At 37.8% G+C, this 15,840-nt stretch overlaps 2 protein-coding genes across 2 annotated transcripts; both read right to left on the reverse strand.

Annotated features, from left to right (window-relative positions):
* Window positions 1-1,508: 1,508 nt before the first annotated feature.
* LOC135124903 (trypsin-2-like) lies at window positions 1,509-2,473 on the reverse strand. The gene is made up of 2 exons (XM_064050121.1): window positions 2,427-2,473; window positions 1,509-2,340 (listed from the first exon to the last, which is right to left on the reverse strand). Exon 2 carries the CDS (start codon window positions 2,336-2,338, stop codon window positions 1,580-1,582), a length of 759 nt encoding a protein of 252 aa, XP_063906191.1. The 5' UTR covers window positions 2,339-2,340; window positions 2,427-2,473; the 3' UTR covers window positions 1,509-1,579.
* A 3,033-nt stretch (window positions 2,474-5,506) lies between these two features.
* Window positions 5,507-6,575, reverse strand: LOC135124904 (trypsin-1-like). The gene is made up of 2 exons (XM_064050122.1): window positions 6,488-6,575; window positions 5,507-6,404 (listed from the first exon to the last, which is right to left on the reverse strand). The coding sequence occupies exons 1-2, from the start codon at window positions 6,540-6,542 to the stop codon at window positions 5,644-5,646; spliced, it is 816 nt and encodes a 271-aa protein (XP_063906192.1). The 5' UTR covers window positions 6,543-6,575; the 3' UTR covers window positions 5,507-5,643.
* Between the last annotated feature and the right edge of the window lie 9,265 nt (window positions 6,576-15,840).

Raw genomic sequence — 15,840 nt, forward strand, 5'->3', positions numbered from 1 at the left:
TTCCGTAATTCCTAGTGTATCCACTTTATATTTTAACATTTCTCTAGCAATTCCTCTTCTTTCCTATACGGGCGTCTGGAAAACGACGGATTAATTTAAACCAATCTGAGGTTCTAGGTATTCCTGCTTGGAAAGAATTTGAAAGTGCTTTGGAGCCTCTAGTGTCTTATATTATAATAATTTAATTAAATTTCTTAGAGGATACGTCAAAATCAGTCTTAACAGGTACTAGACCCACCCACCTGCCCTATTTTTTCTTAGAGGATATCTCATTTGCCAAAATCAGTCTTAGTTTAGCAGCTATTAGCCCCACCCACCCACCCTCTTTTTTCTTAGAGAATATGTCATTTGCCAAAATCATGTTTTATCGTAACAGGTGCTAGCCCCACCCACCCGCCCTTTCTTTTCTTAGCGGATATGTCAACTGCCAAAATCAGTCTTATTTTAGCAGATATTAAGCCCACCCAGCTGCCCTCTCTTTTCTTAGAGGGATGTCATTAGCCAAAATCAGTCTTATCTTAGCAGCTACTAGTCCTCTAAGAAAATATAGGGCGAGCGGGTGGGGCTAGTACTTGCCAAAAATAAGACTAATTTTGGCCAATGACGTACCTTCTAAGAAAAAAGAGGGTGGACGGGGCTAGATAAGACTGATTTTGGCAAATGACACATCCTCTAAGAAAAGGGAGGGTGGGTGGGTGGGCGGGGCTAGAACCTCTTAAGATAAAACTGATTTTCGCAAATAACATATAGACATTGGTATTACATTACTATCAGATTATTTTAGTTGGACATTATTTCGAATCTGGTGAGCCAATTTTTGCAAACAAGAACTAAATCTGTTTACATTATCGTCCGGGTAAAACCGGACGTTTGATAACCGTAGACATTTTAATCAACCGACTTCAGGCAATTTCTGGGGATATACGTTTTGTTAAGAATAATACAAATATATCAGGATTTCACTTTATTTAATTAAGATATAATTGGCCTTTAGTACTGGTGCTTAAAACAAAACCCTAGAACGAACAAGGAAAACATCGAACCTGCAGTGCAGAAAACGTGCTAAAATCAATTGTAATCCATAATAAATGAAAACATTCTTAGTCAAGGAGTCGGTAAGTAACTACTAGAGATGTACCGACTGCAGTCGGCCGACTAGTCGGCTTTGTCAAAACCGGTTAAAATTAGTTTAATCGACCGAAAATTGGTGTCAAAGTGTAGATAATCTTCCGCTAGTTACGATTCTGAAATCGCCGTCACGATATATGGTCCAATAAACACGCAGAGCGAATTCAAAATTTCCAAAAATTTTCCAAAAAAGTGGTTAAAATTGGTTAAGTATTGTATAAACTGCCCTAAATTGTGTTATTCTTTATTTTTGTACTGAGTTACTACAACAAATTAAATGTTACAATTATCCAAAAAAATTTAACACATTTTTTGGAAAAAAAAGAAACTTCAGTTATTCCTTTTATTAAAATAAAACAAGTTTTTAAGGTAGTCAGAGAAATAGAAAAAAAAACACTGTCTGTTGCATTTATAAACAGTCGGCCGACTGTAGTCGGCACATCTCTAGTAACTACTCATCTTTATTTTCAAGAATGAAGTTTTTTATAGCTGAAACATTCATGTACACATCTGGTACCTTTCGACCGTTACATGCGGTCCCAAACGCCAGAATTCCATGCAATACACCGTTTACAACGAACCCTGCACCATCGTCGCCTGGACACTTATACTGTTCCGAGTCCCCACGCAGCATTCCTGCGCAAAACATCCTTTCTGGTTCTACGTGATATTTTTCAGGTTGTCCTTCGTAAAAACCGACGCATTTTTCTTGGGAATACAGGGGTGCGTCAATGCCAATTAAACGCACGCTTTCGTAGTGCGTGATAAGGCCTCTGAAATCTCTTCCTTCAGTTAGTCCAAACCCAACCACTCTGCCGATCTTGTCCGGCGTAACTGGTTCCTCTGGAATGGTTGCTGGTTGAATGTTCTTCGAAAACTGTAGTGGCTCCTTTAGAAATACGAGCGTGACGTCGTAATCTGTTGAGTTGGGATTATATTCTGGATGGTCGACGTGATGGTCGACCTCAATCAATTCTCCTGCTTCGCGACGAAAGGTGACTCCAGCTTGCATAAAAAATTTGTTGGTTCTTGGCCTTTTAAAATATTTGTCATAGAAACAACTTGCAACTGTAACTGCGACTTTGGGTCCAATGATTGTGGCACCACAATGCAGCATGCGTGGTGATTCGTCGGGTTTCGTTTGCTCCAGTAGAATAGCGTGATAGGGACAATCAATGACGTAAGGTTCATATCCTTTGTAGAAAGCCATTACTGTGCAATAAGAATAAGCTCAAAAAATTTCACTATTCACTCAAAGTTATTTCTTTTCAGCGAAAAAGCATTAAAAAAATACTAACCTGATACTGTTAGGTAAAAGGCTGTGCCAACACCAAGAAAATTTGAACATTTCATGTTGGAAAACAAGAATGAAGTAATCCTAAATGTTCACTCGAGGAGGCTTTAATACTGCAGCGTTATCAAACTTTTGTTAAGTGCAACGTATAAAGATGTTTTTACTTAGTAGATAACAGTCACTAGTTAGTTATAGTTTTTGTAATAACAGTTCAACTATTGTTTTGTTGCAACAGCAAAGAAATTGTTTTCCACAAGCCGGGACGCACTTTGCTAATTATAATTGTGTCTTTTTGGATAAATTCTCGAAATTAAGTTGTTTTTGACTATGATGGTCAATGTGTCGACAGGATTGTCATATATATATATTTTCTAAGCCTAGGTTGAACACAATTTTTAGTGTATTTATGAATATTTACAGACGAAAAACTTTGAAAAAGGGATGACCAAACAAGTTTTGTCCGCAACTCTTTTTAAGTCAATACTTTCATAAATTTTTTGTTCAAATACTATTTGTTGATATGTAGTTACACAAATTGATAAATATATATATTCAGGTAAATTTTTCGTCTTTCATTAGATCTTGTTTTACATTACGGTGGACTTGCCTGTTAGGGTCACCAATATGGAAAAATATCACGACCGGAGTGGGACTCGAACCCGTATCTCCCCAATTGCTGAGAGGGAGTTTTACCGTTAAACTATCCGGCACCTAGAAGGATCTGATGATGAAGTTTACAAAAAAGAAAATAATAGCAACCATTGTTAAAATATTGCGCATTTACTAAGTAGGTATGTATATATAAGTAAACAATTATTTTTATAGATAAAATTTTATCACTAAAAAGTAGTGGACCTTTACAACAGCTTATTAAATGTTATATTCCACAACTGTAATGACGGTTCGATAAGGTGGAATAAGTGCCATAATGATAATTCGTAACTGAACCCATGAGTTTTAGTGATCACACTTTAACAATGCCTCGGAAGCAGCGGATCATCATAACAATAGTGTTATGATGATCGGTGAATTGAAATCGGTGTGGGTTAAACTCAAAAATTTATTTCTTAATAACTCTAATTACATGACTGATTATTACACAGCTATTATGTAGAAAATAATTCCGACGCAACTTGACTGCACCCTCGTGTACTTATATTTTGCATTTTTTCTTAAAATACGTAGTCGTCTTTTCAGAATAAGAACCTTAAAACGTGCTTGGAATGATAAATTCTCGTAGACAAATATGGATCTTGCAATTAAGCCATGCCCCTCGATCTGACAACGAATAAAAAATTCATCACAATTAAGAGCTGAGATCGGGGCGGGTATGGATAGGATCTAATCTTCGGCTTTATTTTTTTCTTAATATACCAACGTAGTATTCTTTGAACAACACGATACTCAAACCATGTTTGTAATTTCTCGTAGAAAAATAACAATTTTTCAATTAAGCTCGGCCCCCTTGGCTCACGACGAATAAAATAAATCATCAGAATTGCCGTGAACCAAGTGGGCAGACTTTAACTGCAAATTACTTATTTCTTTACAAGAAATTAAAAACATGTTTTTGAGTATTGTGTTGTTCAAAGAATACTATGTATATTAAGAAAACAAGGCAAAATATAAACCCCGCCCACCAACCCTTTCTCGATTGTGACGACTTTTTTATTCTTAAACACTTAAAACTCGTTTATAATGGTAAATTTTTGTAAGGGAATATGGATTTTGCAATTAGGCTCCGCCCCTAGGTCTGCCAACGAATGAAAACTTCATTACTTTTTAGATCAGGGTTGGTATGGTTGGGGCTTAATCTTTGGTTTTAATTTTTTCTTAATATACGTAGTATTCTTTGAATAACACAATAATTTCTTGTAGAGAAATAATAAGGATTTTGCAATTAAATTCCGGTCCTTTGTCTCTCGACCATTTAAAAAAAAATCATCACAATCGAGGTAGGCTGGGTGGGCGGGGCTTATATTTTGCCTTTTTTCTTAATATACGTGGTCGCCTTTTCACAACAAGAACTTTAGAACGTAGTTAGAATGGTGAATTCTTGCAGACAAATATGGATCTTTCAATTAAATCCCCCCCGCTGGGATCGGGGCGGGTATGGATGGGCTTTATTTTTTTCTTAATATACGTAGTATTCTTTGAACAACACGATATACAAAACGTGTTTTTAATTTCTTGATATGTCTGTGGGAAAGCAGAGAAAAATGTTGTGCCTCGGTGGGATTCGAACCCACGTCTCCAAGCAATCCGGGCTGGTATGCTAACCGCTACACCACAAGACAACTTATCTTTACTCTGCTTTACCCGCGTGTTATTGTGCCGCCACAGTACTCCCCCCCCAGCGACACAGCGCGCGGTCGTGCTGGGGTGCGAAGGAGATAGTTGCTGGCGTCGCTCCTACCACTCTTACGGTCGTTGTTCGAACCCTGGCGGTGCTGCGGACCCCGAACACAGCGGGCACAGGGCGGTGGCAGAAGGATGTTGCGTGCGCGTTGCCTGTCGGAGGTCACCAATGTGGGAAAGCAGAGAAAAATGTTGTGCCTCGGTGGGATTCGAACCCACGTCTCCAAGCAATCCGGGCTGGTATGCTAACCGCTACACCACAAGACAACTTATCTTTACTCTGCTTTACCCGCGTGTTATTGTGCCGCCACATGTCTTTCGAGGTTGTCTTGATCCACAAATCTCCATTGTTCACACTGGAAATAAAGGGTGGGTGGGCGGGGCCAATACTTACCAGGAACTAGCCCTCTAAGAAAATAAAAAGCGGGTAGGCGGGGTTAGTACTTCCTAAGGTAAGACTAATTTTGGCAAATGACATATAGACATTGGTATTACATTAATAGATCATTTTTTTAGTTGGACATTATTTCGAATCTGGTGAGCCAATTTTTGCAAACAAGAACTAAATCTGTTTACATTATCGTCCGGGTAAAACCGGACGTTTGATAACCGTAGACATTTTGATCAATCGACTTCAGGCAATTTCCGGGGATATATGTTTTGTTAAAAATAGTACAAATATATCAGGATTACACTTTATTTAATTAAGATATAATTGACCTTTAGTACTGGTGCTTAAAACTAAATCCTAAAACGAACAAATAAAACATCGAACCTTGCAGCTACAGTGCTTAAAACGTGCTGAAATCAATTCTAATAAAAAAAAAAATGAAAATATTCTTAGTCAAGGATTAGGTAAGTAACTACTGATCTTTATTTTCAAGAATGAAGTTTTTTAGAACTGAAACATTCATGTATACATCTGGTATCTTTCGACCGTGACATGCCAGCCCAAACGCCAGAATTCCATGCAATGCACCGTCCACGATGAAACCTGCACCCTCGTCACCTGGACACATATACTGTTCCGAGTCCCCACGCAACATTCCTGCGCAAAACATCCTTTCTGGCTCTACGTGATATTCTTCAGATTGTCCCTCGTAAAAATTGACGCATTTTTCTTGAGAATACAAGGGCGCGTCAATCCCAATTAAACGCAGACTTTGGTAGTGCGTGATACCGCCTTTGAAATCTCTTCCTTGAGTTAGTCCAAATCCAACCACTCTACCGATTTTGTCCGGCGTAACTGGTTCCTCTGGAATCGTTGCTGGTTCAATGTTCTTCGAAAACTTTAGTGACTCCTTTAAAAATACGAGTGAGACGTCGTAATCTGTTGAGTTGGGATTATATTCTGGATGGTCGACGTGATGGTCGACCTCAATCAATTCTCCTGCTTCGCGACGAAAGGTGATTCCAGCTTGCAGAAAGAATTTGTTGGTTCTTGGCCTGTTAAAATACTTGTCATAGAAACAACTTGCTACTGTAACTGCGACTTTGGGTCCGATGATTGTGGCACCACAATGCAGCATGCGTGGTGGTTCGTTGGGTTTCGTTTGCTCCAGTAGAATAGCGTGATAGGGACAATCAATGACGTAAGGTTCATATCCTTTGTAGAAAGCCATTACTGTGCAATAAGTTAAAGTTATTGCTTTTCAGCAAAAAAGCATTTCGATGCCAAACAGGAATAAAGAAACAAAAAATACTAACCTGATACTGCTAGGTAAAAGACCGTGCCAACACCAAGAACATTTGAACATTTCATGTTGGAAACCAATAGTTAAATAATGCTAAATGTTCACTCGAGTACGCTTTAATACTTGCAGCGTTATCAAACGTTTGTTAAATTCAACGTATAAAGATAGTTTTACTTAGTAGATAGCAGTCATTAGTTGTAATTTTTATAAATAACAGCTTAACAACTATGCTATTTGTCTTTTTTTGGATAAATTTGCGAAATTAAGTTGTTTTTGTGTCGACAAACTTGTCATTTATATACGAGTAGGGGAAACCAGCCTATGATGGCATGTCTTCAAATTTTTTGGACCATTTGAATTTCGCGGTCAAATCACCTGTTCAAGATGCTGTTCTTACTGGTACATGAATGTCTACAAAGCAGTGTGAGTGTAGGGCTGTTTCTTGAAAGGCAGAAAAATAAATGAAATATTGTTGACTCTAGAAGTAAGTTTTACACATTAATCAAGTTGAAATCATGTTCTTAATATGCTTAACTCAGGGGACCAATTTAATTCATGTTTTCTATACATGTGACACATGTAATACAGGTGCCAGTTTAGGGTTATGTTGTAAATAAAAAAATACAGAGATTGATTTTAATAAAACCTCGAATTTCCCTATGATGGCATACCAAAGCTTTTCCTTTGATGGCATAGTATGCCATCATAGGCATAAGGTTTTGACTCTCATAAAAACTGAGAAGTCTTTTTTATGACAGAGGAATGTCACTTACAGCCTCAAGTACAATGTCCAGTAAGGCTAAGAGACAATTATGGGAGGAAAAAAACATGGCAATTAGCGTCCAAAATCTTCAATGTCCCTGCTACCACATTGCGCAGAAGATTTAAAAACAATTGTAACAGTACCAAAGGAGATTTGGGGGGTAAAAGACCAGTATTTAGTCGGAAGATGGAAGATCAATTTGCTCAACATATAAAGGATATGGAAGCTAAATTCTTCGGTTTAACATTAAAGGATTTAAAGAAGTTAATTTTCGAATTTGCATCTAAAAATAATATAAAAAACCCTTTTAACAAAGAAAAAGAAACAGCTGGTGATAAATGGTGTAATAACCCAAACTTCCCGCCTTTAAATTGACCTTGAAACAGTTTGAAAGGCCCGCGAAAAATTTAAAAATTCAAAGTTTGGCCTTGGCTGTGATCGTCTAACAAATAGGAACCTACGTTGTGTGTTTTTTTTTTTTAATGGCGGGAAGACGTTCTTTCATACAAGTGAGCATATACTGCATGTGAGTTGAGAGCGCAAGAAATAATAGACAAAATTAGGGAGGTCGAAATCCTTCCTTAGGGGGAAAAGAAACGAAGAGCGACACTGACTCAGCGTACCCTTCTGGTGACTTCGCAGGGCCACGGCGTCATCGTTCTTCATTCCCAAAAACCCCCTGGGGTTTTATTTACCGAAATATTACATTTCAAACACCCTAAGATATATGAAAGAAAACACTCGCGAATTGACACACATACACATATGAAAAACGAACAAACGGAAATTCTATACATCTGTTTGGAATCAATGCAAATATTTGAATATCACAAATTTAATAAAACAAAGCAAAATCCGACTTAAGTAACTGGACGCAAATACACAAGCTATTACAGGCATGTGGCGGCAGATCCCGGCAGCAGTTGACAGGAGCACAACAAAAGTACCCCTGGAGCGTTGTAGCATAAGCGGAGTTTGGGCTACCGGTCTGCAGCTGTTCTCCCCCCACGACGGTGATTCTATCTATCGCAAAGCCTACCCCACATGCATATCTCCATTACGAACGTGCCCTGCGGAACTAGGCCATTACGGTCCTCCGACCCGCAAGAGATCTCGACTATGTGCAGAAGTCGAGAAATTTACAACATCGGCGGCCGCCCCTGAATCTATCCAAATCTGTGGACTTGTACTACAGGTGGCATGATAAATCTCGCCAGCTCGACTAGGAACCGAACTTCGCTTCTGCCACGTTTTCTGTGTCATTTAACCTCAATTTCATTTTAAAATATTCAATCTCTCATAACTCTGATGTCAACAACAACTGAACAAGTGTTAAAGTTTCAACGAGCAATAAACAACATTTAAATTCGCCATATAATCTTATGAAATTCTAAACAACAAATAAATCTTATGTGAGATAAAAATTGGACATCAAACAATTTATGATAGAAACATTCATCAACAAAATATTTACAAAACAAAACTTAGCAAGGATTTATGAAACAGAAGATCTGGTGTGAAATAAACTTGTGCAAGTAAATATTACGTGAGGTTAGAACTGTAGAACATGAAATTTACGTTCAATTAAAATTATACAACAAATAAAATTACTGAGGTTAAAATTGTGAGATTAAGAAATATAGTATGAGGTGGTAAAATTGCAAGTTAACAAAATTTACAGGAGATTGATATTTGCCACACTTTATCAACGGTTCAAACAAAGAGTTTATATTATATTAAATTATGTCTTGATCTAAGTGATTGGTTACTTCAAAAAAACAATTTACTTTGGGAGTTTAAAATACCGCGAACTGGTTACCCCAACAAAACACATAATAAACAAACACAGAAATATCCAATCATCGCTCCGAGGGAAAAAGCGTCTCGGTGATGTAAATTTTAAAATCGTTGCGAGGAAAAAGCGTCTCGGTGATGTAATCAATCTGTAGCGTTGAGAGGGCATGCCTTGATAAATTAATCAATCTGTAGCGTTGTGATGGCATGCCTCGATGAATTAATCAATCTGTGGCGTTGTGAGGCATGCCCGATGAATTAATCATGATAACGATGATATGCGCCTAAGGGAAGAAAACATTTTAAACCCCTCCCTCCAGTTCGCAGTATAATGAACTTGTTTAGCTGCCGTAAATGACTTATTAGCAATCTTGTGTGAAGAATTTAGAAGTGTTATAATGTAACACTTACGTATATGCATCCAGAGACCTATTCGTAATTAAACATAAGGTGTTTTTCCTGACTAAGTGAATTTCATGAAATCTTCTAGCAAATGGTTAATTTAAGTAATCCTGATTGTTAGATTGTGTTTGCACTAGCTGACTATTAAGAAAAACTAACTTGATTGGTGAATTTACAAACAAAGAAACAAATTTACAGCACGTGTCCGCGTCGGCCGGAAGTCCGCATTTCTCCGATTAAAAAGGGGCAAGAATTAACCGTGCGGTTTGGGGACAACAAGAGTGACGTCAGTTACGATTGATTGTCGTTAAACAAAGGCTTCCTCCCATTTTATTAACTACCAAACCAACTAATTTAAACCTAGCGCTTACCACGTGTTTACACTCTCACAAGCACACTCATAATGAATCTACGCCATGCAGCTTCTCTCTCTACCAACCAACCTTCTAACTCAAAACTCCCTAGCACTATAACTAAACCTTGCAGAACAAACTTGGTGCACAGATTACGGATACCAGATGGTTCACTTGTGGGCGTAACTGTCCGCAAATTTTCCGTGCGCATGACACTAAAATTGGTTCAGCACTTTTAAATCTCTTTGAAACTGGTTCGACAGATTAACACGCAAAATAATATTTACAATGAAGCAGATATAAGAATAAAAGTTTAGGTAATAATTCAGGGAATAAATAACATTACAAGGATTAATTTCTACGTTTTTTGGTTACGAAGGGATTTTTTAAAAGTTTTAAAATAATCAGAAAATTAGTTAAATAAATACCTACCTGCATTAAACTGAGTATCATAGTATCGTTTAGTAAATATATCTTGTCTATAATGCCGGATTTTGTAAATGAATAAGAGAATAAAATATTTTCCCTTCGTTTCCTTTAAACTCGTTTCAGTCTTAAATAACCACCTAAAATCGAAGATCACTATAAAGACGAGTAGATTAGAAAACTGTAACAACAAAGTTCAGAAAGGCAAGCGCAGCAAATTTCATTAACTATTCCCTCCAATTCTTCTAACTTTCGGTAACCCTTTAAGCCGTATAGTTAAAGAGGTTACGTTTATTCACCATGCAAAAATTTTAACACCACTTTCTTGTTAGCACTATATTCGAGAATACGTGTTTTTTATGCTCTAAAATTTTTTAATGCCGATGCATGTGTCCGCATTTCTTTTCAGAGGAAATTGTGAAATGTTAAGCATTTGTAATAATCATAAATCATTTTGTGTAAGGCAAATAAGTATTTTGTTCGTTTTTTCTTCACTTAGAACCTCATCCCTTGCATAATCGCTGTAATTTTTCTCTGACCGCCGCGTTTTTAAATTCAAAGCTTGCGAACCAATTTTGGTAGAGCGTGCGTAGTAGCGTGAATACTAAAGTCACTGGATATATAAAGTACCGCAATCATCCGCCATTTTCGGGCAAAACTACCCGCCAATTTTAAAATTTTGCAATTTTAAATGCTATCCAATTTAAAAACAGTAAGAATCCAACTTGAAATTGGGCTCTACAGCATTTCCAATTGTATTTTAGAGAAAAGATGAAGTTGATTTCAGATAATATAACTTGTAATTTAGATTAATCAGTTCCATTTCAGAAAGCATCAACTGAAATTAAGATTAACTAATAGTTCTATTTCAGAAACCGTCAGTTGAAATTCAGATTGCATCAAATGTAATTAATATAATTGTTAGCCATTCCCATTTTCATCAGAACAGGGTCTACCATTTCATAACAATAATTGATTTCTATCATGTTTCTAGGCATAGTTATTTCTTATTTACATTTATTACAACTGTGAATTTATGAAAAATGAATTTATTAATAAATAGTGCTGTTTTGGTATTGGAAAAAGATTACGGTGATACATTAAACATTATATTGTAAGGATCCAATTCGAATTTTTAAATTTCAAACGAATTCCGCGCGCACAAGAAACGGTTAGTGAGAAGAAGGAGAGGTTGGCAACCAACCACCCCAAAGAAACAGACATGCGCAAAGCGAGGGTGATTTTGTTTCTTGTAAAACAGAGCACTTCGCTTTGACCGCTTGGAACAAACGGTCGACTTCCTTTCGAGCGCTTCGAGCAACAGGTTGTATTTTTGATTGTGAATTATTCTGTGCCTTTTGCTGTTGTTTTTGTTTTTCCAGTGTTGATCTGTTCCATTGGAAAACCTAGCAGCCCCCGTTGAGCCATTGGGTGTTCCTGATTTCTCATCGTTCGTACGACGAGGTTTTTGTGTTCCTTTTGGCGGTAAGCCGTGTCGAAATCTTCGCATCTTTGGAGAGGTATGTTTTGAACACCTGTTTTCGACTGGATCCTGTTTCGCGGCGAGTTTCAAGTCCCGATGATGCTTCTGACCTCGTGACACATCGACGCGTGCGCTTTTTTCCACTAATCTCGTTTTTTTTTTTATCTTTCATTTAAAATCCGTCGCAGTAGGGCTTTACAGGAAGTGATTTTTATTTCGGGCCATGCTTTATTTAGCTATATTTGTGAAATCTGTATTTTGGATGGCGGCAGACGAGTTGTTATTTTCACCGTTCTTTGTTCAGGCAACAGCCATTTTGAAGCGTCCATTTTGTTTCTTTTAAACGAGCACATGTTTTAACTGTTGAATCTATTGAACAAATTAACAAACATTGTGGGTCATGGGGGGACGTGCCTTTTATTTCTTTTATTTAGCCCATCGTTTATACAACGCCACAGGATTCATCGCATATTTGCATCGCATATTTTCGACGCCTATTATTTGGAATGACGAATTCGTCCAACGCCATTCTGGACCTGCAGATTGTCTGCCATGTTTTTGTTTATGTGTTTTGTTTGGGGGAATGTATGTGTAATAATGGCCCACAATGTAGCTGAATAATTTCACGTTTGAATTTTAACCAATAACTTGACTGGACACGAATTAATATTAATCACATGTAAATCTGTTAACTTTACAATCTTTCATCTCATGCAATTTGTCTTTGTCTCACAATTTTAGCTTCAGTAATTTTCTTTGCTATATAATTTGAATTGAACGTAAATTTCCATGCTCTACAGTTTTGACCTAACATGATATTTTATTTGCGTGTGTGGCGAATTTAAATGTTGTTTATTGCTCTTTGTTGAAACTTTGACACTTGTTCGGTTGTCATTTAATATTAGAGTCATAGAGTTTGAACATTTAAATAGAATTGGAGGTAAATAACACAACAACACGTAGTGTCGGCGATGGGCGCAGTTCCTAGTTGCGGTAGCGGAATGTATCGCGCTGTCTGCACAAGACGTGCAGGCTTTGAATCAGATTTCAGTGGGAACGGTCTTGACGACGAGGTAGTAGTTGACCAGACTTCACCGCTAGTTTTAGGCCGAAACGGCCTGCTTGGACGGCATGTTCATCATGGAGGGGTGCTGTCTGGCAGGCTTGGTGTAGATAGAATCACCGTCGCGGGGGAAACCAGCCCAGACCGGGAGCTCCAAACTTCGCTCACGCTACGACACCCCCTCTGGGTATTTTCTGTGCTCGTAAATGAAATTGATATATTTTGTTCTATATTTTGTTCGATCGCCACACTCTCATAATGATTCGAGTTCTGCCATCTAATTTACATATGTGTAGGGTTTTGTGTTTGTTCGGTTTTCATATGTGTATGCCTGTCAATTCGCGAGTGTTTTCTTTTCAAATATCTTAGGGTGTTTGACATGTAATATGTCGGTGAATAAAACCCCAGGGGGTTTTGGGGAATGAAGACCGATGACACTTTGGCCCTGCGGACTCGCCAGAAGGGCAAATTGAGCCGTTGCCGTTCTTCGTTTCTTTTTCCCCCTTAGGAAGGCTTTTGACCAACCTAATTTTGTCTATTATTTCTGGCGCTCTCGACCGTGTATGCACTTGTATGAAAGAACTTCTTCCCGCCATTTTTCAAAAACAAAAAAAAAAAACACACAACGTAGGTTCTCATTTGTTAGACGATCACAGCCAAGGCCAAACTTTGAATTTTTGAATTTTTCGCGGGCCTTTCAAACTGTTTCAAGGTCAAAATTTTAAGGCGGGAAGTTCGGGTTATCACAATATAGAAAGTATTTTTTATATATTTACATATATATATATTTCTCACCACTTGGTAAACAAAATAATCTTATACCCGTTGCACTATTGCTTTTATATCCCAATATATAACAACCAGACATTTTTATAAAGTAGATAACCAATTTTTTAATGAGATTTATTCATCAAACCACCTAACAACTGCCTAACTACGTCAAATTCGTCGACGATACCTGACATTTTACAAATCAGCTGACATATCGCCGCCATTTTTGGGCAAAAATCGTACCATCTCTTTTCAACACATTGGTACAATGGATTGCGGTACTTTATATATCTAGTGACTTTAGTGAATACCGCTTGAAATCTCGGGACACCGACTTCAAAGTGCCGACAGCTGAGTGAACTATCTGGTATCCGTAATCTGTGCTTGGTGCCTGGGGCACTACATGCATTAAAGCCGACGTGCATATTTGGTTGCCTATGTTTAACGATTTCCTTTTTGTGATTGATTTTTTTTTTAATTCAAATTATTCAAATGTGATTTCGCGTCGCTGTTAATTAATTTCAGCGCGAAAATTTTGATTTAAATTCGGTCACCACCATATATCTAATAGTACTATATTGCTAACTGGCCTCAAAAGAGTCCGAAAACATAACGGCAGAGCAATATATCGGACCTCTCTGTCTCTCTGTGGGACTAAACAGTACTGCGCATACACTTGTACTTGGTTGATTTGTAGTCAATAGCGTGACTGGATGCGTTTTGACATTTCGTACTTTCGCTTCTATTTTGTGTACATGCGCACAGACCATCGGTACTCTTATAGACAGAAAACAACATCTTCTGTCTCTCTCTGTCCGTGAACACCAACGTTTCTATGTTACTTCTGAAGAGTTAGCAATATAGTAGTATTAGATATATGGTCGCCACAATGGATTCAGGGATTTTTAAAACGAAATCGACAGATATCTCTCAGAATGCCTGAAAACACCTCAGCTGCTCCGGCACAAGCCTTCAATAAAAATAATATCGCTTTATATTTTAAATCTCTGAACGAGGTTATGGAAAAATATAACTTTCCACCAGAAAATATTTGCAAGATTTACGAATCTGGTTTCAGTGTAGTACAAAAACGACCACACAAAATTCTAGCTACTAAAGGACGAAAGCAAGTTGGAGCGCTGTCTAGTGCTGAACGAGGACAGCATTTAACTGTGGTATGCTGTATGAATGCCATGGGCACGTTTGTGCCACCAGCCTTTATATTTCCAAGAAAAAGAATGAAAAATGAGCTGACGGACAACGCTCCAATTGGCAGCAAAGCCTATTGTCTACTAAACGGTTGGATGTGTTCAGAGATTTTTGTACAATGGTTGGAACATTTTGTACATTACACTAAAGCTTCGAATGAAAACAAGGTTTTACTCTTATTGGACGGCCACAGCAGCCACAAAAGTCTAGAAGTGTTACAATACGCGAAAGATAATGGTGTGATACTATTCTGTTTTCCCGCACATTGTACCCACCGGCTACAACCCCTGGATCTAGGTGTTTTCACCTCTCCAAACTTATTACGGCCAAGAAATTCAGACTTGTCTTAAACAACATCCTGGTAGAATCGTCACACATTTCCAAGTAGTTGGTCTTTTCAATAAAGCGTATTTGAAGGCTGCTACACCCGCAAATGCAGTACACGCGTTTGCCAAAATAGGAATATATCCCTTCGATGACAACATCTTTCCTGACTGGATGTTCCAACCCTCTTCCACAACCGATAGACCGTTAACCGAACATGACCAATGCCAAAATGGTCAAAAACAACCACAACAAGGAGGCGCAGACGTTAAACTGCCTAAATTAGGCTCTGGAACACCAGAAGCTACTGAAGTTGAACCTTCAACATCAGGATTTGCCAAAGCTAAATCCATGACAGAAAGATTTTCGTCAACGAGGAAACGAAGATATTATAGTATTCAGGACCTATCTCCATTGCCGCAAGCTTCACTTGGAGCTTCAAAGAAAAGATTAAGAAAACCTAGTAAAAAAGGACATATAAATTCTACGCCAGACATTGATGAATTAAAAAAGGAAGTAGAAGAAAAAACAACAAAGGAGAGGGAAAAGTTATCAAGAAAAGCAAAAAGGAGAATTTTGGTTGAAGAAGAAACGGATTTTGTCAGTGATAATGAAAAGGTTGAAAACATTGATGACGATGAAGCCGATGTTGCATGTTTATATTGCAATGATATATTCTCTAGGTCAAAAACAAGAGAAATGTGGATTTCATGTCAGAGTTATGGTTCCTGGTGCCACAGTAAGTGCGCGGGTGTTGAGAAAAGAATCAAGCAATTCA

The sequence above is a fragment of the Zophobas morio genome, unplaced genomic scaffold (genome assembly GCF_036711695.1).
Source record: "Zophobas morio isolate AGI-343-1 ecotype UQ-CSIRO unplaced genomic scaffold, CSIRO_AGI_Zmor_V1 ptg000008l, whole genome shotgun sequence".
NCBI classification, from domain to species: Eukaryota; Metazoa; Arthropoda; class Insecta; order Coleoptera; family Tenebrionidae; genus Zophobas; species Zophobas morio.